The sequence below is a fragment of the Pleurodeles waltl genome, chromosome 4_1 (genome assembly GCF_031143425.1).
Source record: "Pleurodeles waltl isolate 20211129_DDA chromosome 4_1, aPleWal1.hap1.20221129, whole genome shotgun sequence".
Taxonomy (NCBI): Eukaryota; Metazoa; Chordata; class Amphibia; order Caudata; family Salamandridae; genus Pleurodeles; species Pleurodeles waltl.
The window spans coordinates 131,492,796-131,518,543 of NC_090442.1; the positions used below are offsets into that span (position 1 = coordinate 131,492,796).

General features: G+C 45.6%; 1 protein-coding gene across 1 annotated transcript in view; it reads right to left on the reverse strand.

The window, feature by feature from the left end:
- Window positions 1-25,748, reverse strand: part of LOC138288483 (pepsin A-like) — a 193,174-nt gene that overhangs the window by 149,145 nt on the left and 18,281 nt on the right. The window contains exons 5-6 of the mRNA XM_069230038.1: window positions 22,889-23,088; window positions 17,556-17,672 (exon numbers count right to left, since the gene is read on the reverse strand). Coding sequence (XP_069086139.1) covers window positions 17,556-17,672; window positions 22,889-23,088 — 317 coding nt within the window. The remainder of the gene's footprint in view (window positions 1-17,555; window positions 17,673-22,888; window positions 23,089-25,748) is intronic.

The following is a 25,748-nucleotide window of genomic DNA, read 5'->3' on the forward strand; positions in this document are numbered from 1 at the left end:
GTGCCCATACACTAAGGGCCTCATTCTGACCCTGGCGGACAGCGGAGGCCGTCCGCCAGGGTACCGCCGCTGAATGACCGCACCGCGGTCAAAAGACCGCGGCGGCCATTCAGACATTTCCTCTGGGCCGGCGGGCGCTCTCCAAAAGAGCGCCCGCCGGCCCAGAGGAAATGCCCCTGCAACGAGGACGCCGGCTCAGAATTGAGCCGGCGTAGTTGCAGGGGTGCGATGGGTGCAGTTGCACCCGTCGCGTATTTCAGTGTCTGCTTAGCAGGGGCCCCGCGGCACCCCCTACCGCCATCCTGTTCCTGGCGGGCGAAAGGGGGTGTCAGAATCCCCCATGGCGGCGCAGCAAGCTGCGCCGCCATGGGGGATTCTAAGGGCAGCGGTAAACCGGCGGGAGACCGCCGGTTTGCCTCTTCTGACCGCGGCCGAACCGCCGCGGTCAGAATGCCCTAAGTAACTTTGCACCCAACCTTCACCAGGTGAAGGGTAGACATATAGGTGACTTATAAGTTACTTAAGTGCAGTGGTAAATGGCTGTGAAATAACGTGGACGTTATTTCACGCAGGCTGCAGTGGCAGGCCTGTGTAAGAATTGTCAGAGCTCCCTATGGGTGGCAAAAGAATAGCTGCAGCCCATAGGGATCTCTTGGAACCCCAATACCCTGGGTACCTCAGTACCATATACTAGGGAATTATATGTGTGTACCAGTATGCCAATGTGAATTGGTAAATTTAGTCACTAGCCTGTTAGTGACAAATTTGGAAAGCAGAGAGAGCATAACCACTGAGGTTCTGGTTAGCAGAGCCTCAGTGAGACAGTTAGGCATCACACAGGGAACACATACAGGGCACATACTTATGAGCACTGGGGCCCTGCCTGGCAGGGATCCAGTGACACATAGACTAAAACAACATATATACAGTGAAATATGGGGGTAACATGCCAGGCAAGATGGTACTTTCCTACACTACTGCATTGTGATATTGTGTAATTTAAAGAGATGCATCAACAACTTTTCTCATATTGGAGCAGCATCGGGGTGGTCTTGATGGATAGATATATCTTTTTCAAGGTCCAGGGTGCATTGATGGACAAGGCCTGCTGTCTTGCTTGTTTTCTTTTTTATAATTCTTATTTTCCAGTGTGATGTTGTTCTGGCTGCATTTGTGCCAAAAGCCACCAGAGATGGTGAGATTATCTGCAAGATAGGCATGGGAGCTTATGGTGACTGCTTTGTAAACAATGGAGCTGGTTGTGGTGGGGGCAAGGGGAGCCAACGGGGGTCCTTCCGGGAGGGGGGTAATGTGATCATACATGCTCAGGCCCTAGATAAGATGTGCAGTGGTGTATAGGATGCCCTTTAAGGAGGGTTCATTTAAAATTTAGGAGGCCATGGAGCAGGGTGTTACTGTTATCTAGATGCAAGAGTACAAGGGCTTGAACAGTAGTGCTGCTTGAGTGTGAGGTTGGTGTCCAGGGTAAATCCAAATGACTTGGCATTTGGTGGAAGTAGGGGTGAGAGGTTGGTAAAGTTTGTGTTATTGAGCTAGGTTTGTGCTATTTCTTGCTTACTGTTCTTGGAAAAATTCACTATTGGTGAAGATGAGCTACAGGTAGGAGCTGGACATCCAGATCTGGATGATGTTCAGGTAGTGTGAGGCATTGAACATCTACAGGAAAGGAGACTTTCGAGCAAGCTATGTATTGGTGGAATAGTGGTGATTTATTTTACTGTCCGTTCTGAGCAGAGCCCCAGGGGGCTCTATTAAGAGTTTGAAGGTGTCTGGACAGTATGGAACCCTGGGGGACTCCACAAGTGATTGGCAACTTTGGGACCTGGAGTATGGAAAGGTAGGAGGAAAACCAGTGCATGAAAGTGCCACTGAATCTCATTTTAACTCAAGGGTGTGGATAATAGTGGGATTGTCATCCACGTAAAAGTCAGCTGAAAGGCTCAACAATGTCAGGAGGCAGGGGTCTTCTTCATCTGTGGTCCGAAGATCATTGGCCAGGAGGATGTATAAGGTAGTGGTCTCTGTGCCGCAGTGTGACCTAGAACCAGACTGGCAGCTGTGCAGGACACGATTAGCATTGATGTGAACTTGGAGTTCAGCAAAGACTGCTTTTTCAATGATATTACTGATGAAGGGTAGGTGAGAGATGCGCTAGTAGCTGGTGAGTTCATCAGGGGCTACTGTAGGTTTCTTTAGAACTAGGAGGACCTGGCTCCTCTTCAGAGCTTCTGGAAAGATGCCATGAGTGAGGGAGGCATTGACAATGGTGAGTAGGTGTCAGATACTTTCCCTGCAGAGACGTTTGATTAAGGAAAAGGATACATTATCCTCTTCATAGGAAATGATTTTGAGGAAGTTGAGTATGTTGGTAAGATCTGTGATAGTTAGGCCTTTGAAGGATGACCATTTCAGGTTCTTATGAGAAGAGGTGGGCGTAAGAGGAGAAGCAGGAGAAGCATTAACAATGTGCTGTTGGATCTTCTGCACTTTTTCACTGTTTAAGGGCGATGCACATGTCTATGGAGTTTGGGATATGAGGGCCTTATAGGGGTTTAAGCAGAGCCTCATTGTCTTGCTTCTGTTTGTGGCTTCCTTGATGATGCTGGCACAGTACTTTGCCTTGGCTTATTTGATGTACTGTCTGCTTGTTGTGCAGAGAGACTTCAGTATCATGAGGTCATCAGAAGTTATGTTGTTCTTCCATTTTCTTTCTTTTTTGCTGATGGAGCAGTATTGTTAGTGCGGTCTCTAGAGTAACACAGAGCTTCAACTTTTGGCTTAGACTTGCATGTTTTAGTTTTCCAAAAAGTGTTGAATTAATTTAGAATGGTGTTGGTCTCAGATGTGGAGTTGGCAGGGTGAGAGATAAGTTCAAGTATTAGGTCATCAATAGAGTCTTTGAAGATCTGAAGGTTTGGTCTCTTCTGGGATGACCTTGGTTTATTGCTAGGATGCTGAATAGGGAGTTAGGGATGTTGTGTTGGTCGGTCCAGCACAGAGATGTGAGTTTCTTGCAATGTACTGTTGATAATTTTGAGAAGACAAGATTGAGGGTGTTGCCTTTAAGGTGTGTTGTTTGGGTGACATGCTGTACATCCTACACCCTAATACCTGATACTCAGAACAATCTTTAACTACCTTGGGGAAGCATCTGAGTCTAGTAGCCTTCAAAGAAGCTCTCAGGACTTATCAAGAAGGCCATGAATCATCATTAGCTTGGCTCTTGAACTATCCTCCCCACTCCTTTGCATCCCCAGGAAGGCACCGGGCTGTTACCTGGCTTGAGTATGTGGCACAGACCTACTCATGATTCCTAAACTCGGTACCTTGTCTGCAATCTTTTTGAGTCAGAAGCTCAAATGTATTAAGGTAACAATTCAACCCTTCATCAAACACCCACAAAACAACAACATTTATACTTAAATGTATTTCTTGTTATCACATCTGGACTACATCTATAGCATATTTTAGGAATCTAGATTGACATTTACTATTCTAACATGCATCTATGGCAGGACTCAGGAGCACATCTCACCAGTGTTAAGACCTCTCTGCTGGCTTTCGGTATGAAGAAGTGTTAGAAATGGGGTCTTTTGTTGGCAGTCAGGTTACCCCCTGTCCAAGCAAGGACCCTCACTCTAGTCAGGGTAAGTCACACACAATCCAAATTATCCTGTGCCCACCCTCTGGTAGCTTGGCACTGAGCTTAAGCTAACTTAGAAGGCAAAGTGTAAAGTATTTGTGCAATAAATCATGCAATAACACAGTATAGCACCACAGAAAATACACCACACAGTGTTTAGAAAAATATATAATGTTTATCTGTATAAATGCAGGTCAAAACTATTAAGATGTAATAAGTATATGTTGAGGTATCACTGTAAAAGTGATATAAGGTATCTTTAGCCTTTAAAAGCAATAAATGTCTCTTTCAAGCACAAAATACCTGGTTTGCGTTCAAAATCTCCGCAAAGAACCACAGAGGAGGAGATGCGTGGAAAAAAAGGAGGTGTGTGTCGATTTCTCGGGCCGCACACGGAGATGCATCTTTTAGTTTTCATGCAGGGACGGCTGTGCGTCGATTTCTGGCTCTCGGTCATGGATCCTCTACGGGTTGAGGGGTTTTCGGGCGCCCCGGGGACGATGCTTGGATTTCCGGTGCTGACAGGATGAAGTCACAGGGACTGCGTCAATCCGGTGGGCGTTGCATGGAAATTTCTACTACACGGCAGGCGCTACGTCGATTCCTCTTTGGACGTCAGGCTGCATCGTTCCGGCTCGGCTGTGAGTCAATCCAGTGGGCCGCGCGGTGAATTTCTGGTCGCTATGCTAGCGCTGCGTTCGATCTTCTCATTGCAAAGTCGGGCTGCGTCGTTCCGGTTCGGTGTGCAGTGAATTTTTCACCGTACTGCAGGCTGCGCGTCGTTTCTGGCAGGCTGTACGTCGATTTTCGCTGCACAAGGAGTACGTCTATTTTCGCTGCACAATGAGTCCTTCTTGTAGAGATGAAGTCTTTTTGGTCTTGAGACTTCAAGGAACAGGAGGCAAGCTCTATCATAGCCCTTGGAGCGTACTTCTCACCACAGCCAGAGAGCAGTAAGGCAGCAGGGCAACAGCAAGGCAGCAGTCCTTCACAGAAAGCAGACAGGTGAGTCCTTTGGGCAGCCAGGCAGTTCTTCTTGGCAGGATGCAGATTCTGGTTCAGGTTCTCTTCTCCAGGAAGTGTCTGTGACAAGAGTGTCTTGTCATGAAGTGTCTGAGTTGGTAGGGTTAGAGACCCTTCTTAAATACCCAAATGTATCTTTGAAGTGGGGAAGACTTCAAAGGGTGGCTTAGACGTGCACAAGGTCTCCTTTCAGTTCCATACTGTCTGCCAGGGTCCCAGAAGGGGGTGTGACAGTCCTTTGTCTGAGGGCAGGCTACTGTCCTTTGACATGTAAGTGTCAGGCCCTTCACCTTCCCAGCCCAGGAAGATGCATTCAATATGCAGATGTGTGCAAGTGTGACTGAGCATCCTGTGTTTGTGGTTTTCTGAGTAAATGCACAAGGGAGCTGTCAACTAAATTTACCCAGACGTGGATTGGAAGGCACAGAAGGATTTCAGTGTAGAGAAATGCTCACTTTCTAAAAGTAGCATTTCTAAAAAGAGTAATATAAAATCCAACTTCACAATTAAGCAGGATTTTGTGTCACCATTCTGGCCATACTAAATATGACCTGGCTACTCCTTTCAGAGCAGGATCTATCACTCAAACAGTGTATGAGGGTAGCCCTAATGCTACCCTATGAAAGGAGCAGGCCTCACAGCAGTGTAAAAACAAATTTAGGAGTTTTACACTACCAGGACATATAGAACACACATGTTCATGTCCTACCTTTTACCTACATGGCACCCTGCCCTATGGGCTACCTAGGGCCTACCTTAAGGGTGACTTTTATGTAGAAACAGGGGTGTTTAAGGATTGGCAAGTACTTTTAAATGCCAAGTTGAAGTGGCAGTAAAACTGCACACACAGGTACTGCAGAGGCAGGCCTGAGAATGGTTAGGGGGCTACTTATGTGGGTGGCACAACCAGTGCTGCAGCCCAGTAGTAGCATTTAATTTACATGCCCTAGGCACATGTAGTGCACTTAACTAGGGACTTACAAGTAACTTAAATAAGCCAATTGGGTATGAGCCAATGTCACCATGTTGTAAGGAGAGAGCATATGCACTTTAGCACTGGTTAGCAGTGGTAAAGTGTGCAGAGTCCTAAAGCCAGCAAAAATGAGGTCAGAAAAAGAGAAGGAGGAAGGCAAAAAGTGTGGGGGTGACCCTGCAGAAAGGCCATTTCCAACAAGAAGGATTATATTTAAGACTTTTCCAGAAGGCATTGTGCCAACCATAAATAGGCACTGTTGGAACTGACTTCCTTAGAATGGTCTTATCCGGACCTTTTGCCTTAACCTTCTGTTTTGTTGCTGTATCTTTTTGTTGGCCTTAGGACTCTGAACACTTTACTACTGCTAATCAGTGCTGAAGTTCATGTGCGTCTCTCCTAAAAATTGGTAACATTGGTGTATCCCCAACAGGCATATTTAATTTAACTGTACGCCCCTTGTATAGTGGTATACCACATACCCAGGGCCTGTAAATTAAATGTTACTAGTGGGCCTGCAGCACTGATTGTGCCAACCACTTCAGTAGCCCTGTAAACCTGTCTCAGGCCTGCCACTGCCGACCCTGCATGTGCATTCTCACTGTTACCCTGACTTGGCATTTAAAACCTCTTGCCAAGCCCAGCACTCCCCTTTTCCTACATATAAGTCACCCCTAAGGTAAGCCGTATGTAGCCCACAGGGCAGGGTGCCATATAGGCAAAGAGTAGGAAATGTACCTTTAAGTTTTCCCATGTCCTACTGTGAGTCCTGCCCCTTTCATAGGCCAGCAAAAGGAATTTCTTATAAATTCTTTAAGCTGTGATTCCTGATTTGAGAGGAATAGCTGCATCATGTTTAGTGCTATTGAAATGAGAATAATAAAGCCTCTTTTCTGGTAAAGTCACATTTATTATTACTATTTTAGAAATGATTATTTTAGAAGGTGGACATTGCACCGCACTCTCTGCCCTGTGTGCCTACAGCCTATCTCCAATACACGTCTGGCATGGGCCAGGTTACAGCTACACTTGTGCGTTCCCTTCAGACACCCACAACACCAAATACCCAGCCACATCTGAAAATTGGTGGGTCTTCCTGAGGTGTAGGTTGGGGAGGGCTCACATGGGGCTGATTACTTCCCTCTGGTTGTCTGGAGCCGATACATATCTGAAAGGGGGATCTGTGCACTTCTCAAGGATTATTTTCTGGACATCCCCAACATCAAAAGCACTTTTTTGTATAAGTACTGGGTCTCGACCCACTGAGTAGTACACTGCTGGACTAAGAAGAAACTCTGCTGGAGTAAAGGCTGCTGTGCCAGAAGGATTACCAGTTTTCTGTGCCTGACTGTTCCCAGGAACTGCTGCCCTGCCTTGTTGAGCCGCTCTGCTCTCTGCTGCCCTACAACGCAGACTTCAAAACTGCTCCAGAGAGACTCCAGCGGTTGACTGAGCTAACCCTTGTCCCATCCGAGGCCCTCGGAGCAACCCGGACCTCTCCAAGAGCTAACCCATCTCCCTGCGAGTGTTCACGGCGCTGCTCAAGTGGTGGCAGCTAAGTGCCAAGAGAGTGCGGTCCCCGAAAATGGTAGTGTTCCTGGGCTGCCAGCACCTTCTCCACGGGGATAAAGGAGGATGCACCTTCCCCACAAAGTTGCCTGGAATGCAGGCCCTTGCATCGGGTGAGCCGCACTGCGCACATCACATCAGCTCCTGTGTATTGCTCACTTCCCCAGCCCTGCCTGCCGCTGTTAGGTGTGACTGCCTCACCGCCATGTGGAGAGGAGGCCCACCAAGTTTACTTGCCTCAGCCTACACCCAGGTAGTATTAAGACCCTGGGCAGGCTTGCTTGTAACCTGTAGGAGTTGTAGACACGGGTGGTCCTGAACTGATAGCCGGGCCCTCCTCGCCAGTGGGAGGGAGTACGATTACTGTATTTCATCTGATACTCTCGCCTAGCGAGGCTTGGTTCCGATCTCCTACCGCTGACCCACTTGAGTAATCACAAAGACACCATGCCGCTCCTGCTAATACAGTAAAGACTCTAACCTGAGCCCCAGACAACCGAGCTGCAAGACAGTCCGTAACTGTTGTGCCTTGATAACTTCACCACTCTGAGGGCTTGTGATTTACTTGTATATATTGCTTGGGTATATCATTCTTCAACTTGATCTGTTCAACAAATCACATCTAAGCTATTTATTGAATCTGTATCACCTGATTCTTTCATTCTTATATAAGGATCACTAGTTTTGTAACCTGGTATAGACTTCTTTTTGAGGTGTGATTATTGGGTTGGTGCATGTGAGTTGCACAAATACTTTACACATTACCTCTAAGGATAAGCCTGCCTGCTCTGTGCCAAGCTACCAGTGGGTGAGCATGGGTTATCATTAGCGTGTATCCTACGTGCCCTGACTAGAGCAGTGGGTTCTGTCTGGCTTGGGTACCTATCCTAGCCAACCAGAAACCTCATTTCTAACAGGCACTTTCCAGAGAATCTGCATATGGCTCCATGCAGTGGGTCAAAAAATGACAATATTAAAACTCTGAAAGTCTTTCCACTTTTTTGGAAGTCTTAACACTTTTATGCATAAAAACATAGGAGTAGAATATTCTTAGAGTATAAACGAATATACTCAGGCCCATATTTATACAAGGCTTGCTCCACTGTTGTGTCACTTTTAGTGATGTAGCGGCGACCTCTAAACAATATCTATGAGGCTATACATAGCCATTTTGCGTGGTTTTGAATGGCCGAAAAGATATGGAGTAAGGTAAGGCAGCTCAAATACTCCACCCCAGGAGAGGTGCTAAGAGGATAAACATCTTTATTTCTCCTAGTGTTTTCCTCTTTCTATGCATGCTGCATTCTGAAGCACACAAAGAAAGAGGAAAGCCACCTGGGATTGTTTTTGTGCATGAAGGTGCCCCTTCCTGCACAAAAAAAATCCTTCCAACTATACAGGCACGCCTGCGCCATGGTGCAATGGGGCCTACATTGGACTAGGCAGCCAAAAAGGCGCCAGCGCAGTCGGAAGGGACAGAAACGCACTGTATTGCATAGATATGGTGCATTCCTGCCCTTTCTTTTTCAGGCAGCGCAGCCAGCAAATTGCGCTAAATTGTCATTTTCCCCTTGCTGTGCATTACGCCACTTTGTAAACGATTGCACCACATTATGCCTGCCCCAGGCATAATGTATGCAAGGGGGGGGGGCGATAAAATGGTGCGAGGAAATCTAAGAGATTTCCTTATGCCATTTTGTTGCCACTTTTAACATCTGCTCAGAGTAGGAGTTAAAAGGGGTCATACCATTATCTATAATTGGTCCCTACGTACTCTGCAGGAGTAGTGCCAACATTTTGGTGCTACTCCGGCAGAGTACATCAATAGCGTCAAAACAATTACTCTACTGCCCCCTACCCTGTGCCATGGTGCACCGTATTTTAAGTACGTGCACACATGGTGGTGCTAGGGGGGCCTGGGAGGGGGGGGCGCTAAGGGGTGCAAGGACAGCGCCACTTTTTTAAAATCTGGCCCCTTGTGTTTAACAACACACAAACCAAAAAAGAAAGTAGGGCAATAAATAGAAATTTGGGAGCTCTTGTCTTGAAATACAGAGGTACTCAGAAAGCCACTAAAGGGAAACAAACTTGACATTTACAATGCCGAAACATCTTGAGGCGCAAAGTTAGGGGCAGGTGAAACTGAGCATTATTTCAGGTGTAATGCACTTACTTCTCAGGAAAATTAGGTGGTTTAAGTGTATTCCTCATGGGTGGTCAGCTGAGTAAATTTTGTATGCAAGCGTATGCAATCGTATGTGTTAGACCCGACAGTCTTAGGGTGGTCACCCCTAACTTTTTGCCTGCCTCCCTCCACGTTTTGGACACTGTTTTTGCTGGCTTTTAGACTCTGCACACTTTACCACTGCTAACCAGTGCTAAAGTGCATATGCTCTCTCCCTTTAAACATGGTAACCTTGGATCATACCTGATTGGACTATTTAATTTACTTATAAGTCCCTAGTAATGTGCACTCTATGTGCCTAGGGCCTGTAGATTAAATGCTACTAGTGGGCCTGCAGCACTGATTGTGCCACCCACTTAAGTAACCCCTTAACCTTGTCTCAGGCCTGCCATTGCAAGGCCTGTGTGTGCAGTTTCACTGTCACCTCGACTTGGCATTTAAAAGTACTTGCCAAGCCTAAAACTCCCCTTTTTCTACATATGTCACCTCTAATGTGTGCCCTGGGTAACCCCTAGAGCAGGGTCCTGTGTGGGTAAAAGGCAGGACATGTACCTGTGTAGTTTACATGTCCTGGTAGTGTAAAACTCCTAAATTCGTTTTTACACTACTGTGAGGCCTGCGTCCTTCATAGGCTAACATTGGGGCTGCCCTCAGACATTATTGAAGTGGTAGCTGCTGATCTGAAAGGAGTAGGAAGGTCATATTTAGTATGGCCCGAATGGTAATCCAAAATCCTGCTGACTGATGAAGTTGGATTTAATATTACTATTCTAGAAATGCCACTTTTAGAAAGTGAGCATTTCTTTGCACTTAAATCTTTCTGTGCCTTACAATCCACGTCTGGCTGGGTTTAGTTAACAGCTCCTAGTGCATTCACTCAGACACACCCCAAACACATGGTACTCAGCCTGGCTTGCATACATCTGCATTTTGAATGGGTCTTCCTGGGCTGGGTGGGGGGAGGGCCTGCTCTCACACAAAGGACTGCCACACCCCCTACTGGAACCCTGGCAGACAGGATTGAACTGAAAGGGGACCTGGTGCACTTCTTAGCCACTCTTTGAAGTCTCCCCCACTTCAAAGGCACAATTGGGTATAAAACAAGGCCTCTGCCCTACCACCTCAGACACTTGCTGGAGAAGAAACCTGAACCAGAACCTGCATCCTGCCAAGAAGAACTGCCTGGCTGCTCAAAGGACTCACCTGACTGCTTTCTACAAAGGACTGCTGCCTTGCTGTTGGCCTGCTGCCTTGCTGAACTCTTGTCTTGCTGCAAAAGTGCTCTCCAAGGGCTTGGATAGAGCTTGCCTCCTGTTCCCTGAAGTCTCAGGACCAACAAAAACTTCTCTTTTTCAACTGGACGCCTTGTGCGCCGAAAAATTAGATGCACAGCTTGCTCTGTGGTGACAAATTCACTGCACGCCAATCCGGAAAGACGCCGCTCGGCGCGACGCTTGCGGTGCGACCAGAACTTCGACACACAACCCGCCTGGACAACGCCGCCTGACTTCCAGAGAGCAAATCGACGCAATGCCTGCCATGAGGGAGAAGATTTCACGCACAGCCCACCGGAACGATGCGCAGCCGGATAACAAGCCCAGGATTCCACGCACAGACCCCCGGACATCTGGTAATGCCGCGAACCACAGAAGGAGACTGTCTGCGTGCCGGAAAATGATGAACGACTTCCCTGCGTGAAAAATAACGATGCAAGTCCGTGTGTGAAGGGGCGAAACCGACGCACACACCATTTTTCCACGTATCTCCTCCTCTGCGGCCCTTTGCGGAGATTTTCCACTCCAAACCAGGTACTTTGTGCTTGAAAGAGACTTTGTTTGCTTTTTAAAGACTTAAGACACTTTATATCACTTTTCAGTGATATCTCTACAATTTCATATAGCATCTTTTATCGTTTTGACCTGCAAATACCCAGATAAATATTATATATTTTTCTAAAACACTGTGTGGTGTATTTTTGTGGTGCTATATTGTGGTATTGTATGATTTATTGCACAAATACTTTACACATTGCCTTCTAAGTTAAGCCTGACTGCTCAGTGCCAAGCTACCAGAGGGTGGGCACAAGATAATTTGGATTGTGTGTGACTTACCCTGAATAGAGTGAGGGTCCTTGCTTGAACAGGGGGTAACCTGACTGCCAACCAAAGACCCCATTTCTAACAGTATGCAAATGTTTTCAAGATGCAAATCTAGTTTATTATTTATCCAGTTTCTAAAGTACACTAATCTAGCAAGTATGAAGAGGCCTACGTTACAATGTGAGGGACAGTGTCCTGTGATCTGGCGGGGTATGCACAAAGTATGCCTCACAGTGGACAAGGAACACTTTATGTGCGCAACCCTGTCTTGGATTGAGCACATAAAGTGGTGGTGACAACATACCATGTTTTTTTACTCTTTAGTGTGATCAGACCTTCTTTAAGTCTGGTGTTAGCCAAACCATTTTGATTTTACTAAAATTATATTAATACTATACTTAGTATACTTACTTATAGGTACTTTCAGACAGCTGTCTTCATCCATTGGCCTATTGAGGTACCATTTACGTTTATCTTCCACTCATTGTTCTCAAGAAACCTCCTTTAGGAAGGACCTGAAGACCTGGTTATTTAAAATCTAAACTCTTCGACGAATATAAATAGTTCATCTTTGCTATGGCATTAGAAGCGCTACGAGGCCTCCGGGCAGTTAGGCGCTATATAAGCACGCTAAACATAACATAACATAACTCACTACAGCAAACAGCATTGGGCAACCGGTCAGTCTACTTCAGCTATGAATGACAGCATTCTACCCCTTTACAAAGAGCATAACCAAGCACAAAGTTGTTCCCTTTAGTATCAGTTTGTTGTTGATTAGTTTTTACTTTAGTGTTGCCTTTTTATTCTATGTTTACATTATGAGGTGACCCGTGAGCCTGTCACGTTCTACCAGCTCGTCATGTTGTAGCTTTATCTGGTCCCATCTGTTCTTTTATGTAAAACCTGAACTCCTGCTGACATCCTGTGTGTATGTTAAGTGTTTGCGCAGCATGCATGTAGTGAATGGTGGTAGTAGGACTGTGTGTGTGAGTCTGAGTATTTAGGCTCTGGATTCAGTTTTTGATGTTTCTTGTTCAGCATGGCACAAGGTGGAGGATGAGTGTAATGCCTGCATTCTTGAGGCTGATCGGTGGAGATCCAGACACTGAAGCGAGGAGAATGGACATAGGGCTACCCTTAGAAAGTTTGAGAAAACTTTGCCAGCAACTGCCGGCTGATTAGTACTTCGTAGGTACTGCCATTCGGTTGATAGTACTGTGAAGGGTTTATATTTTTCAATGTGAGAACATTCCTAGTTCAGGCTTACCTGATTACTGCTTCAGGAAGGTTGAGGACAGCCAGGTGCACAAACCTCACACTTCTTTGTGCCCATGTTGTGATTCTTCCAGCTTGGACCCAGCCTGCTTGTAAGCCAGTTGCCTGCTGTTGGAAGAATCAATTTACACAAAAGCTGTGTCTGGGAGTAACCTGAGAAAGATACCTGAAGAACCACCTCAGCCCGGTTCTGAAGTTTGAGACAGTGGATTCACTTCCCCGTCTGGAAAAATGTGCCTAAAAAAGCGATTCAAACCACCTAACATTGTTCCAAAGCATCATGACCAAGGTAGGGAGTGCTCCTCACAGTACTAGAAGGACCTCTGTCTGACATTCAGCCTGCTTGTCTGTCTAACATTCAGCCTCTCATAGTGAAGGGAACATCACCTTAATTCTGCAGATTCTGTGGTTTAGCTGAGGTTCTGCCTATTGACTAGAAACCTGCTGGCCTAATGAAAGAATGAAGGAGCCTACCTAGCCCTGCAATCGGGGAGGGTAATGCAGTTCAGGAGGAGAACCCCAGTGAGCATCTTGATATTATACTCACTAGAGTCCTCGTGGTTCCTGGCAGACTCGGAACAGGAAGTGCATAATGTCCGAGGAAGTGCGAAGGTGTGGTTAATAGAAAGTATGAGGTAATCCACAGTGTGTGAGTGTATGCTGGAGAACAAAGTGATGTTTAACCGCAGTCTCCGTGTGGCATATTCTACTTGTATGCTCCTGGACTGGAAAAGATGCTACACCCAGGATGTTCTTTGTGTGGGGAACACCAAGAGTAAACAGACTGCCTGAGAGAGTACACAAAAGGATGATGGACGGAGTGCTGAACAGTGCAAACACACCCCCAGTCACAGATCTGTGTTTAATCCATCGTTTTTTTGCTCACCATGCCACCCCAGTTTGGACCCAGCCATGTGCAATTCAGTCTTGACCCTGTTCCTCATGGGAACAGTCCAGCCTGAACTGCAAAGCCAGGTCCTCCCCGGACTGGAAACAAGCATCCTGGGACCGGTTTCAGGGTATCACCCTTCATCAGCCAGGCTAGCTTGAATCCAGTGGCACAGTGAGCAAGGGACCCACATCTGGGCATACCCTTCTCACTTATGGCAACTTTAGTAACACAAAGGGATGATGGACGGAGTGCTGAATGGGTGACATGGTGAGCAAAATAACAATGGATTATACCCAGATCTGTGACTGGGGGTGTTTGAAAAGTTTCAACGCTCCGTCCATCATTTTATTTTGTTTTCTGATGTTGCCTGAGAGAGTACAACAGGTGTGACCATGCTGCAAGTGCGTTTCCAGGAATCCGTTTGTGGATCCTGTCAAGAAATGCACCCAAAATATGAATTTTAGTACGTGTGGCTCCTACTCTGGCCTTTGAACTCGCTCTACCACTGCTGATGGCGTGAGAAGCCATGATGCTGCATAGACCAAAAGGATGGTCACAATGAGGAGGGAGTGGGCCACAAATGCCTTGCAGTAGGTTCAACTGCATTATTCTCGAAGAAGCATGCAACTGCTGAAGCCTGTGGAACCGCTTTGCCAAAGCCTGCAGGGAAGCTTTCATACTTCCAGGAGGTCGCACAAGTGATAGACGCAGGCTTGACCTACTCCTTTGACTGCAATAATAACAATGAGGAAGTACTACAGGTCCATGCCTGTGGTTGAAACTGAGAACTGATATGTGCTGACTCTCAAGGACTTGAGACTTACCCTGTGCACAGCTGCAATGAAGGTAAAGTTAATGTGCAATTAAACTTGTGGGGAATGTTGTCTGCACCTGAGCTTAGTTCATTCATATGCTAGAAACAGCTGGGAGACTATAGTGACTAAGGTCACCAAAGCAGGAGTAGGAGTTTAACACCAAAAAAGAGCGAGAAATCATGATCAGCAATACCACTATATGTAAATTTGAGTGTGTAGTATTTGGTTCTGCTCTGTTATTAAAAGTACTTTCTTTTCCAAGACGTCTAGCATTGGAATGTACTTTGGGTTACTTGAGTTACTGTGTCTATTGATTAATTGCTGAGTTCAGAGCTCTTGCCCTCCACATTGTCTCCTTGGAGAACCTGTGACTGCTTACCCTTGCTATCCTGAGAGTCAAGAGTGGAAAGAGTTGTACTTGATCCAGTTTTCAGATCCATATTAGGAAGGGCCTCTGGACACCGGTGGCAAAAAACTTAACTACCACGACTAAGGCACAGCAGCCCTGTCTGCTTTGTGCCTTCTGTCAGTTTGCATGAATGAATAAACTGAAATAAAAGAAATCCATGGGCACCTCAGGTCCTTCGAGTATTGGTCCTGTAACATATGTGTAATCTGAAGGCTAGATTTGCTGGTTGAATATCATGCTACAACAATTTACCCAAATATCAGGTATCAAAATATAATGATTGCAAGTATATGTAGGTAAGTATACATTCACATTCTTAACTCCACATCTACATGCAAAACTCTAAGCATGAAAGGGTATTGTTTTGACTTATACTGGGTGCTCCCTTGTGTCTGGGCAAAGCTATACCTCTCCGGAGAGCTGTAATAAGAGACAACCACATGCCAGGGGTTACTTTAATTCATTCCAGGTTGGCTTGGATGGTATTTTAACAATCCAAAGCTGTAATACCATGCCTGGAGCTGTAAAACGCTTCTGCCATTTTTCAGCTGGACATGGATTGCATGAGCTAATCCTATGCTTAAAGATTTAGCTGTGAAAATGGCAAAATGCTTTGTCCATTTCTAGTCCATTGTGGATGGCACTGTGCTAATCCTATGCTTGAAAACTTTACTAGAAAAACAGGCATTTGAGGTGAACAGATTCGGCATGTCGATGGTGTTGTAGGATGCACTATGTCTTCATATAGAAGCTGCTTTCTACCAAAACTTGGGAAATACCCAGAGTTCCCTGGTTATATATATATACATATAAATATATATAACTCGAAACTCAATGTTCTAGAAGTATAACTGCTACGTTGCCCAAAAATGTATAACTGTATGAACGTAAGGCATAGCTGTGCTATATAAGGCATACATATCAGCTAGGATTTATGAGAAACTCACTGTTCCTCAATTCCAATATCAAGGAAAATATTACAGTGTTGTAGTGTATGCTGTAATAGCTTTTGATTCCACTCTGTGAAAATTGGACTATATGGCAGGATGGTATATCTTGATCCTAGTAGGATGGCACCCAGAGATGCATAACCTGCAGTGGAACAGGAGCAGCTTGACCTTCTGAAGCAAGTGTGTGCATCATAGTACTCCACATGTACGGAACTATCCAATCAACAAGAATAAAGTTAAGTCCTTCCACCTGTAGCTGTATTATAGATGTTACCTGTGCACCCATTTTTTGCACCCTGGAAAACTTTGGTATTACAGATGAGACTGCGGAGGCTTGCAGGGCTCCTTCTGATGTACAGATTGTCCAGCGCTAAATGTGCACCATTGCAATCTCAAGGGGGCAGTTCCACATTTGCATCATGTCATGGCCACATGCAAATGATGGAATGTCTTGCCTTTGTGCTTATGCAACATTACAGACACACACAGGCTTGAAGTAGATGCACTGTCTGCACACCACATAGAGGTGTTGCACAGTCAATGCCCTGCCACAAGGCACCACTTCGGTGGAAGGCAATGGGGTCCTAGGAACCCACTCACTATTCCCATGCAGGTGGGTACAGCCTGGTTACTGCCTGCAGTGAAAGGTAGGCTGACAGCTTCAAACAGCCTTTTTCTAAATTCACTATTCATAGTGCAGGCACAGGCTCACACCAGCACTGGTAATACATGTATTTGCAATAGTATGGCACATTGCCCCACACTGAAACCACTGCACACACAGCTAAGTGTACCCAGTGGTGTATAGTGGGGCAGTGTGCCATATATATAATCCAAACTGTGGTGTTTTAACCATCTAGGAACTGCATAATGACTTCCCACTCTGCAATGTACACAGGTGATATATCAGTGAGGCAAGAACTCCTTTACTCATGGTGTTAAATGTTGTTAAAGCAGACTGTACTCCAACAGCTATAAGATATCTCCATTCAGGACCAAGCCAGAAATTTCAGACTACCAGGATAACTTTATTCAGGGTCATTACAGACACTGGGCCTGATTGAGATCTTGGTGGATGAGTTGCTCCGTTACAACGGTGACAGATACCCCATCTTCCAAAATATAAATCCCATAGGATATAATGGGACTTATATTTTGGCAGACGGGTTATCTGTCATTGTTGTGACAGAGTTAACTCATCTGCCAAGATCTCAACCAGACCCTCTGTCTCCACTCCTGAACTGCTTTTCTACAAATTATTGATTTTTTATGTGTTAGCCTAATTAGTTCTGTGGTAGGAATGCAAAAAAACAATCCACAGAATACATTTGACTTTCACACAAATGTCTAGTATTGGAAACAATGACTTGGAGAAAGGGGATCACCCTATTTCAGACATATCCCTGGGTCATGTAGACTAACATGGTGTATATAGCATACTCAAGCATTAAATATTCACAGCCTACCTTAACTACTCCTCCCCAGACAGCTCTTTGCTCATCTTCCACAAAGTCTCTAACTTTGCCTCTTTCTGTACTAAGCTTCTTTAAAAGGTCATTTTATAAGCTGTTTCATGTGTCCTTGCCCCTTTCTGCAACTGGATAGTTTTTTAAACATGGTTCCTAAGTTAGGGTCACATTAAAACTAGACGCTATCTAATGGCAGCCTCATAGCTGTTATGGTTTAGAATACTCTTACTTGTCAATTTTGATCTCCCAGTAGGTTTCGGATGTGAGTGGGATCCAGTTGATGTTGCCTGTGTAGTAGGAAGGGTCAGTATCTCCAAATGTCACAACACTACCAGGGCCTTCAGTTCTACAACACAAACAAAAGAAACAAAAATATATTTATGCTGGTATTAACAGCTGTCTAATCACTACTCATCCAAACTGCACAATAGCAAAGCACCACTTTTCCTATTTGCACAGTGGCTCAGTACAAAGAATCATATACAGTCCTCAAGGTCTGTGATCAACATATAAGCCAATCCAATAAATGTCTGACAGAACCCATAAACAGGACGCAGTCATATTATAGGATCTGTCCAAAGAGGAATGGCATTATCCTATCTCTGTTTTTCCTGTGTGGAACATCATCATCATCATTCTTTATCATCAGCAGAAGTCTGTGAGTGCTGCAGTTTCACATCTCAAAAACAGGTGCCTTTGAGAGTTCTCTCTATAAATTAGTTTGCTGGGACTATTCGGCAGTACATGACTAATGGAGCAGGCATAACCATACTTATTAAACAATGCCAGTGTGTGGAATCACAGTAAAGTTTTACTGCAAGTGGTGCATTTTGTCAGATGCCATAATTTTGCAGGGTCAAATGCACACAGGGAGTACCTACCCACTTCTCAGATCCAAATTAGGACAGACACCTGGAAAGTAGTGGCAAATTACCTCGACTACCACAGTTGGGGACCCAGTTGTATGTCTGCCCTGTGGTCCCCAAACAGGGTCTGACAAGGTTCAATCTGCTTTCTTCTGCTGGAGGTATTTTAGGCAGCTCTTCATATTGCTTTGCCCTGGAACTGTATTTGCTCTGCAAGGAATGCAACGGCATGTATCTTATTCATCATCTAGAGGAATTTGTCTTCTATCCACTTGAGGCAAAAAAATGGGCCAGCAGTGGGCCAGCAGCACTTGTGTTTGAGCTTCGGATCCAATGGGAGGGATTCCATTGTCTCATATTTGCTTCCAAGGGCAATAAGGGTCAGATTTGACACCTTTGGTACAGACTACAGTGTAATGATGGGAAAGCAAATAAACTAGACAGAAAGCCTAGTCAGTCACCCAGTTGGAAACTGTACCCATAGCTTGGGACAGGGATACAACACAGACAGATGTGAAAGGGAGGGGGGAAGCATGAAGCCTGCGAGGACCAAAGGAGATACTGGGGTAAGGGTGAGGGTTGAGTGCAGTGTGAGCGATAAGCTTCTCTGATCACTTATTGTCCCTAGTAAAGGAATCTAAGCATCTCAGTTCTCTTGTCATTGCGGCAACAGTGGTACCTGACATGACAACTGGTGGTGAAAAGAAAGCACCCACAAGGAGAACCAGTAGAAATTGGTCAATCGCACACCATCTCAGAGAGCGCATCTGAATCTGAAAGTATGCGGCACCTGCCTTGGGCCAATCATCAACAAGATGCAGAGGTAGTGCAGGATTAGCAGTCTGAAGTGCAGTCAGTGAAGAGCCAAAGAGAAGAGTCTAAAGCCCAACTGAAGAAAAAAAAGAAAGAGTGAAATATGCTGATTTACTGTGCCATGAAAGACTGCAAGCAATAAGAAGTTCTCAAAGACAAGTGCTTCTGCAGGCCCACCACAACACAACAGAGAAGCATGCAGTAAACACAAGGCATTGTGAGAAAGCGAGAAGAAAGGTGTGGTGGCCATTTTGAGACAGCTCATTATTCATTGAGAAAAGGGCAAGGACAAGGTGTGGAGGACATTGTAAAGTCAGGCAGCCTACCCAAATGAATGAAAACGGCCATCACAAGGGTAAGCTGTGAGAACACTTTCATAGTGATGTGTCTCTTTATAAATAAGTAAGAACAACTATTTTGCAATCAAGAAGACATTTGCTTGAGAGGGATTACAATTAAAGACAAGTAAAAGTCCATTCCTAGGTAAAAAAACAAACCATCAAGAGAAAGCACCCATTCAACCCAAGTCAGAAAGACACCTTTCACACAGTCATGGCAACAGAAAACAAAGTAAAGGTTCAAAAACATTTTTTAGACCCCAAGAACCAAATGTGATAGCAACTGGAAGCAGCATGGGCCCCAAATGGGCTGGGTGGTTGGGCAACTTTGATGATTTTATTTAAGCCTTAGCGAAAAGGATTAAAAAAAAGTAGCTTACTCTGAAAAATTTAGCAGGAAAATACTTCAAATGATCCATCCAAAGGCTACCATCCACTGAGGCTGCCACCTAACACAGTGTGAAAACACCCTCAGTGAAAAGTTTTTTCTCAAAGACTCAAATAAGCGTGGACTACAACTGCATCAATTTCAACACGGCATCTCAAGAAAAAGGAGAATCAATGAATGACTTTATAAGTTGTCTTCGCTCATTGATCTCACTCTATGAATTTGTTAATTTCTAGAATAACTACACCATGCACTCTTGCCTCTCAGAGGCATACCAGTCTGAATCAAGTAGGCATCAGCTGCTAAGAAAAAATGCCACACTAGCAGAAACAAAGAAATAATGCGGCTCCACAACCAGGCAGGAGCACAGGCAAAACAACTGGGTCAGGAAAAGCGTAGAAACGAGAGCAAGCGTTCTGGTTACAGAACCACAAAAGAAAGAAGACTTTAGTCAACCACGTAAGACAGTCCCAATGAAAAGATCAGGGTAAAACCAAGGAAAGATCAAAACACAAATAGCAGATCAAAAAACAAGAATGCTAAAGGTCTATGTGTTCATGAGGGGTCAACCTTACCAACAATTCTTTTCTATACCGGCACACAACTGCCGGGCAATGGGCAACTATCTCATGTGACAAAAAGAGCCGCTATGCAAAGATATGTCACGTAACAAGAAAAATTGAAAGCCCCAAATATCAAAGCATGGCATGCTTCGTCATCATGTTAGGGCTATGAGAAACAAGAGCAGCAGCTCCTCAAGAATAAGAACACACTGATCCTTGTCACAGAAACCCCTCACCAGCACATCCTCATCATACTCATGCAACAGTGATGAATACTTCTTCATGGTACCAGACAATACCCCAAGCTATTCACTGGGGTAGGAAAAATGAAAGACTTTGAAGTATATCTCCACATCAACAAAATCATGCGACCAGATGTCCAACACCACAAGAAAGTGCCATTTCATCTGTAAAAGTCAGTTGAAAACTAATTGCCGCTGACATCGTACAGGAGTTAAGTGATCTTCCTCTGGGGGTTTCTCCTTTCTAGTCTGCAGTCAGCAGTTTAAAACTTGAGACATACCTGGGTACAGGAAACATCCCAGGGGCCGATGGAATCACCAGGAATCCCTCGAAGGGAACTCCAGGGAATACAGGTAGACTTAACAGGGGCGAGGTTCGAGTTAGGCATGGGCGTTAGGCTTCTTTGTTCACTTACGTCCGCAATAAAGGAAACTATAGGCCCAGATTTACAAGAAAATGACAGAGAGCGATGCTGCACCAAATGTGGCAGCGCCGTACTCTGTGATTTTCAAAAAGCAGGGATGCACCGTATTCACAAGAATAAGGCGCATCACTGTGTTTTCCCCCAGTGCCTGTGCAAATTTTGCTGCAGAGCATCAACGCAGCCTCCCTTGCGCCATAGTGCATGGATTACTGCGTTGAGGGGGAGATTGTTTTTGTACAGGAAGGGACACTTTCCTGCACAAAAACAATCTCCAATGGTGATTTGCTCTTTCTATGTGTGCTGCAAAATGCAGCATACATAGAAAGAGCAAAAAACGAGCAGAAATGAAAACATTTCTCCTCATTGTGCCATGCTAATGCCACCCCTCGGGTGGCGTTAGATTTTGGCACTGCCACAAATTTATGAAAACTCTTAAGTGTCAAAATGAAATGGATGCTGCTGTGGCTCGCCCACAGCAACACCCATTGCACGCCCCTTCCACGCAAAGTGCTGCGTCTGAAGAGGCCATATTTATATGGTGGATTAAGCCACAGAAAGTAGCTTAACGCCACCTTGTTAATACAGCGCAGTGCATAGCACCACCACTAAAAGTGACGCTCCGGTGGTGATAGGGCCTTGTAAATCTGGCCCTAAGCATCTCCTGGTCGCCTGTCATTCCTGCCGCAGTGCTACCCAACATGCGACACTGCAAAACATATAGGGGGTCATTCTGACCCCGGCGGTCTAAGACCGCCGGGGCCAGGGTCGGCGGGAGCACCGCCGACAGGCCGGTGGTACCCCGCAGGGCATTCTGATCGCGGCGGTTCGGCCGCGGTCAGAAGAGGCAAACCGGCGGTCTCCCGCCGGTTTACCGCTGCCCTTAGAATCCCCCATGGCGGCGCAGCTTGCTGCGCCGCCATGGGGGATTCTGACACCCCCTACCGCCATCCTGTTCCTGGCGGTTCGCCCGCCAGGAACAGGATGGCGGTAGGGGGTGCCGCGGGGCCCCTGGGGGCACCTGCCGTGCCCATGCCAATGGCATGGGCACGGCAGGGGCCCCCGTAAGAGGGCCCCGCAAAGTATTTCAGTGTCTGCTAAGCAGACACTGAAATACGCGACCGGTGCAACTGCACCCGTCGCACCCCTGCAACTCCGCCGGCTCAATTCTGAGCCGGCGTCCTCGTTGCAGGGGCATCTCCTCTGGGCCGGCGGGCGCTCTTTTGGAGAGCGCCCGCCGGCCCAGAGGAAATGTCTAAATGGCCGCCGCGGTCTTTTGACCGCGGTGCGGTCATTCAGCGGCGGTACCTTGGCGGACGGCCTCCGCCGTCCGCCAGGGTCATAATCAGGCCCATAGTATTTTAAATGAAAAGTTCTCATATGTTTGGCTTTGAATCCATACTGTTTTTTAAAGTGTTGCGTCGAGTTTGTCCTCCAATCTATGGATGAGACTTGCAATCTCAGCCCTACTCAGCTATCATCAAGTTCTTCAGAGTAAAAACACAGAAGTACCTCCATTTGTGAAAGGTTTTCTTTGACCTCTCAGATCTCTAAGGAACCCATTTGTAAATCATAATAATGTGCTTTGTGAGATATAGAATACAGCTGCTGTAATGTCTGTTTTCAGCCAAGACATTCAAACAAAAAAAGCAGGGACAAAGACAAAAGGCTGGCAGCCAACATCAGACCTACTGGCTTTGTCAGTGTTTGCTATGACATTCTAGTGTATGCCATTCTCTAATGTGCATTATTGTGCTCACATGAGCTCACATGTAACCCAACACCTGTGTTTAGGAAAACTGAATCCTGCTACGGGGGTAGCTGAGCGAAAGGTAGTGGATAACTGATGTACTTCTATCTTCAGGCGGCACATCTCCAAATTCAATGGACTCAGCATTGTTTAATCATTGATACAAAGCTGTTTACTTACTTGCTCAGATAAACAGAGAACATTTTTTGGGAAACAAGGCCCTCTTTCATCATGTTATCGAATACAGGCATGGCGCCAGATGAGGAGACCGATGGGTATGCCAATCCGAGGATTCCATCAAAAGGAACATTGTCGAAGGTGGATCCGGGCTCCATTGTGCTCAACCCAAATATCTGATTGGTGTCTTCAATATCAGAAACCTAGACAAAGGGAACATTCCTTAATTATCAAGTTCCTGTAAGGGTCACTTCTCATTGATTGTAAAATACATCAGAAAATCTTAGGGCCTTATTTATACTTTTGTAGCGCCGCATTTGCGCCGCTTCTTTACGCAAAAGCGGCACCTGTAACACTACCATGTGTGCGTCATATTTAACATACAGCGCACCATGGCGGTAGTTAGGTGCCTAGCGTCAGAATGTTTTATGCTAGTCCGGCGCTTTGCAGGATTAGAGTAAAAAATGTTGACGATAATCTTGCAAAGCACCCAGAGGCACATTGTAACCAATGGAAGCCTCCTTTTAATGCCTGCTCTGAGCAGGCATTAAATGTGCCGGAAAATAAACTGACGCAAAGAAATCTGACATATTTCTTTGTGTCATTTTTTTGGCCCCCTAACAGGAGGATGCCCCTTTTGCATACATTATGCCTGGTGAGGCATGATGCAGCGCAAAGGGTTACAAAGTGGCGCAATGCATGATTTGTGCCTCTTTGTAAATATGACACAGCGTTTTTGGCCTTCTCACTCCACATTAGTGAAAAAAAATCACAATAACGTGGCATTAGAATGGCAGTAGGGGCTCTTAATTATGCCCCTGTGGCAGTGCTTAATTTGTGCCTGCTGTTTCCGGTGTGGCGCACCACCACTTATTTTTTAGGGCCGGCGCTTATTTTTCTGCCTCAAGCATTTACTGCGAGAAAAAGACACATATGGGAAAGACAGAGGAAGAGAAAAACGAAAAAGCGTCACAATGGGGAAAAAGCAGAAATCCGCAAGAGTGAGCTGAAGGGGCAGGGAGTGCCTGTAAACAGATTGAAGAGACCCGAGATGGCTCCAGGATTACGTTGCCTCTGAGTTACGTGTTCTCACATTTCATTGCAGCAGCCACGTGATTAAGAGGAGGGTTTTGGGCACCGGCACCTTTGTATTTACAAATTAAGCACTGCCCTATGGGCATATTTGAAAAAAGTGGCACTGCCACTTTTCTTGCACCCCTTAGCGACCCCCCTCACACCACCAGATGTGTGTCATATTTTAAATACAGCTCACCATGGCTGTAGTTAGGGGACTAGCGTCAGAATATTTTATGCTGGTCCTGTGCTTTGCAGGTGTAGAATCAAAAATGTTGACGCTAATCCTGCAAAGCACCCAGAGGCCCATTGTAACCAATGAAAGCCTCCTTTTAAAGCCTGCTCTGAGCAGGCATTACAAGTGCTGGAAAAGAGTATGCAAAGAAATCTGTCAGATTTAGTTGCGCCATTTTTGGGGTCCCCCCCTAATGGGGGGATGCCCCCTTTGCATACATTATGCCTGGCTTTGTAAATATGGAGCAGCGTTTTTGGCCTTCTAATGTCACATTAGCTTAAAAACAATTACACTAATGTGGCGTTAGAATGGCACTAGGGGCTCTTAAATATGCCCCAGTGCTGCACCACTTTCCTTGCAGCCCTTAGCGCTCGCCTAACACCACCATGTGTGGGCTGAAGTTAAAATACGGTGCAACATGGCAGTAGTTAGGGATTAGTGTCAGAATTTTTTTTTTACGCTAGTCCAGTGCTTTGGAGGATTAGCATAAACAATGTTGATGCTAATCCTGCAAAGCACCCAGAGGCCCATTGTAACAAACAGATGCCTCCTTTTAACGCCTGCTCTGAGCAGGCATTAAAAGTGCTGGGATAAAATGACTCAAAGAAATCTTTCAGATTTCTTTGCGCCCTTTTTTTGCCACCTTTGCATACATTATGCCTGGTGCAGTCACAATGTAGTGCAAACGGACACAAAGTGGCGCAATGCATACATTGCGCCACTTTGTAAATATGGCACAGCGTTAGAATGGCGCCAGGGGCTCCCAAATATTTTATGTGGATAGCTGAGTGGATTGGTAAAGCCAGCCTTTACAAGTGCTTTAAAACACATGAATGTATGTGAAAGGGGAGCGATGGAGAGATGAGGGGCACATTTGCCGGGTGGCAATGAGTGAAACCGAGGAGGAGGTCATGTGGTGGGGGGGGCACCACAATAAACTGTCACACAGGGTGCCACCAGTCCTAAAGCCGGCACTGCTTCTGGACCACAATTCTCATAATGGCAGATCATTACCTACTAACTGTTGAGGATTAGGGTATGTAGGCAAATTGATGAACAAATATATTGCTTACTTTTTCATATTGTTCCCTTGCATTAAGTTTACTGCTGCCAATTTATTAGTAATATTTGTTAACCTTTTGCTCCATATGTTCTATAGTAGATTAGTATATAATAAAGACCTATACTATATAAATCTATTTGTCCTTTATGTGTGCTAACAGGGGAACCTGCTGAGTCTTTGGTAGGACAGATTTCTTGTTCAAACATGTTCTTTGCCTTTGTATGACTTGTGGGAGGGATCACAGGGAACATGTATATTTTCACAACTGCACAGGAAAGGTAAGCCTACCATCTCAGGTTCTGGGGTCAAGAGGAATCTGCAGACTGTGCCTACATTTCTTGGGCACACTGGGAAGAGGGACTATCCTGCTGTTTCTTAAACTGGCAGCTGCCTAGACAGAAAAAAGTAAGAGCTGCTGCTATTTTAGAGACAGTAAGTCCAAAGAGAGGGCCAGTGCTCAAGCAGTCATCTTGACTGAGAGGTTGGACCTC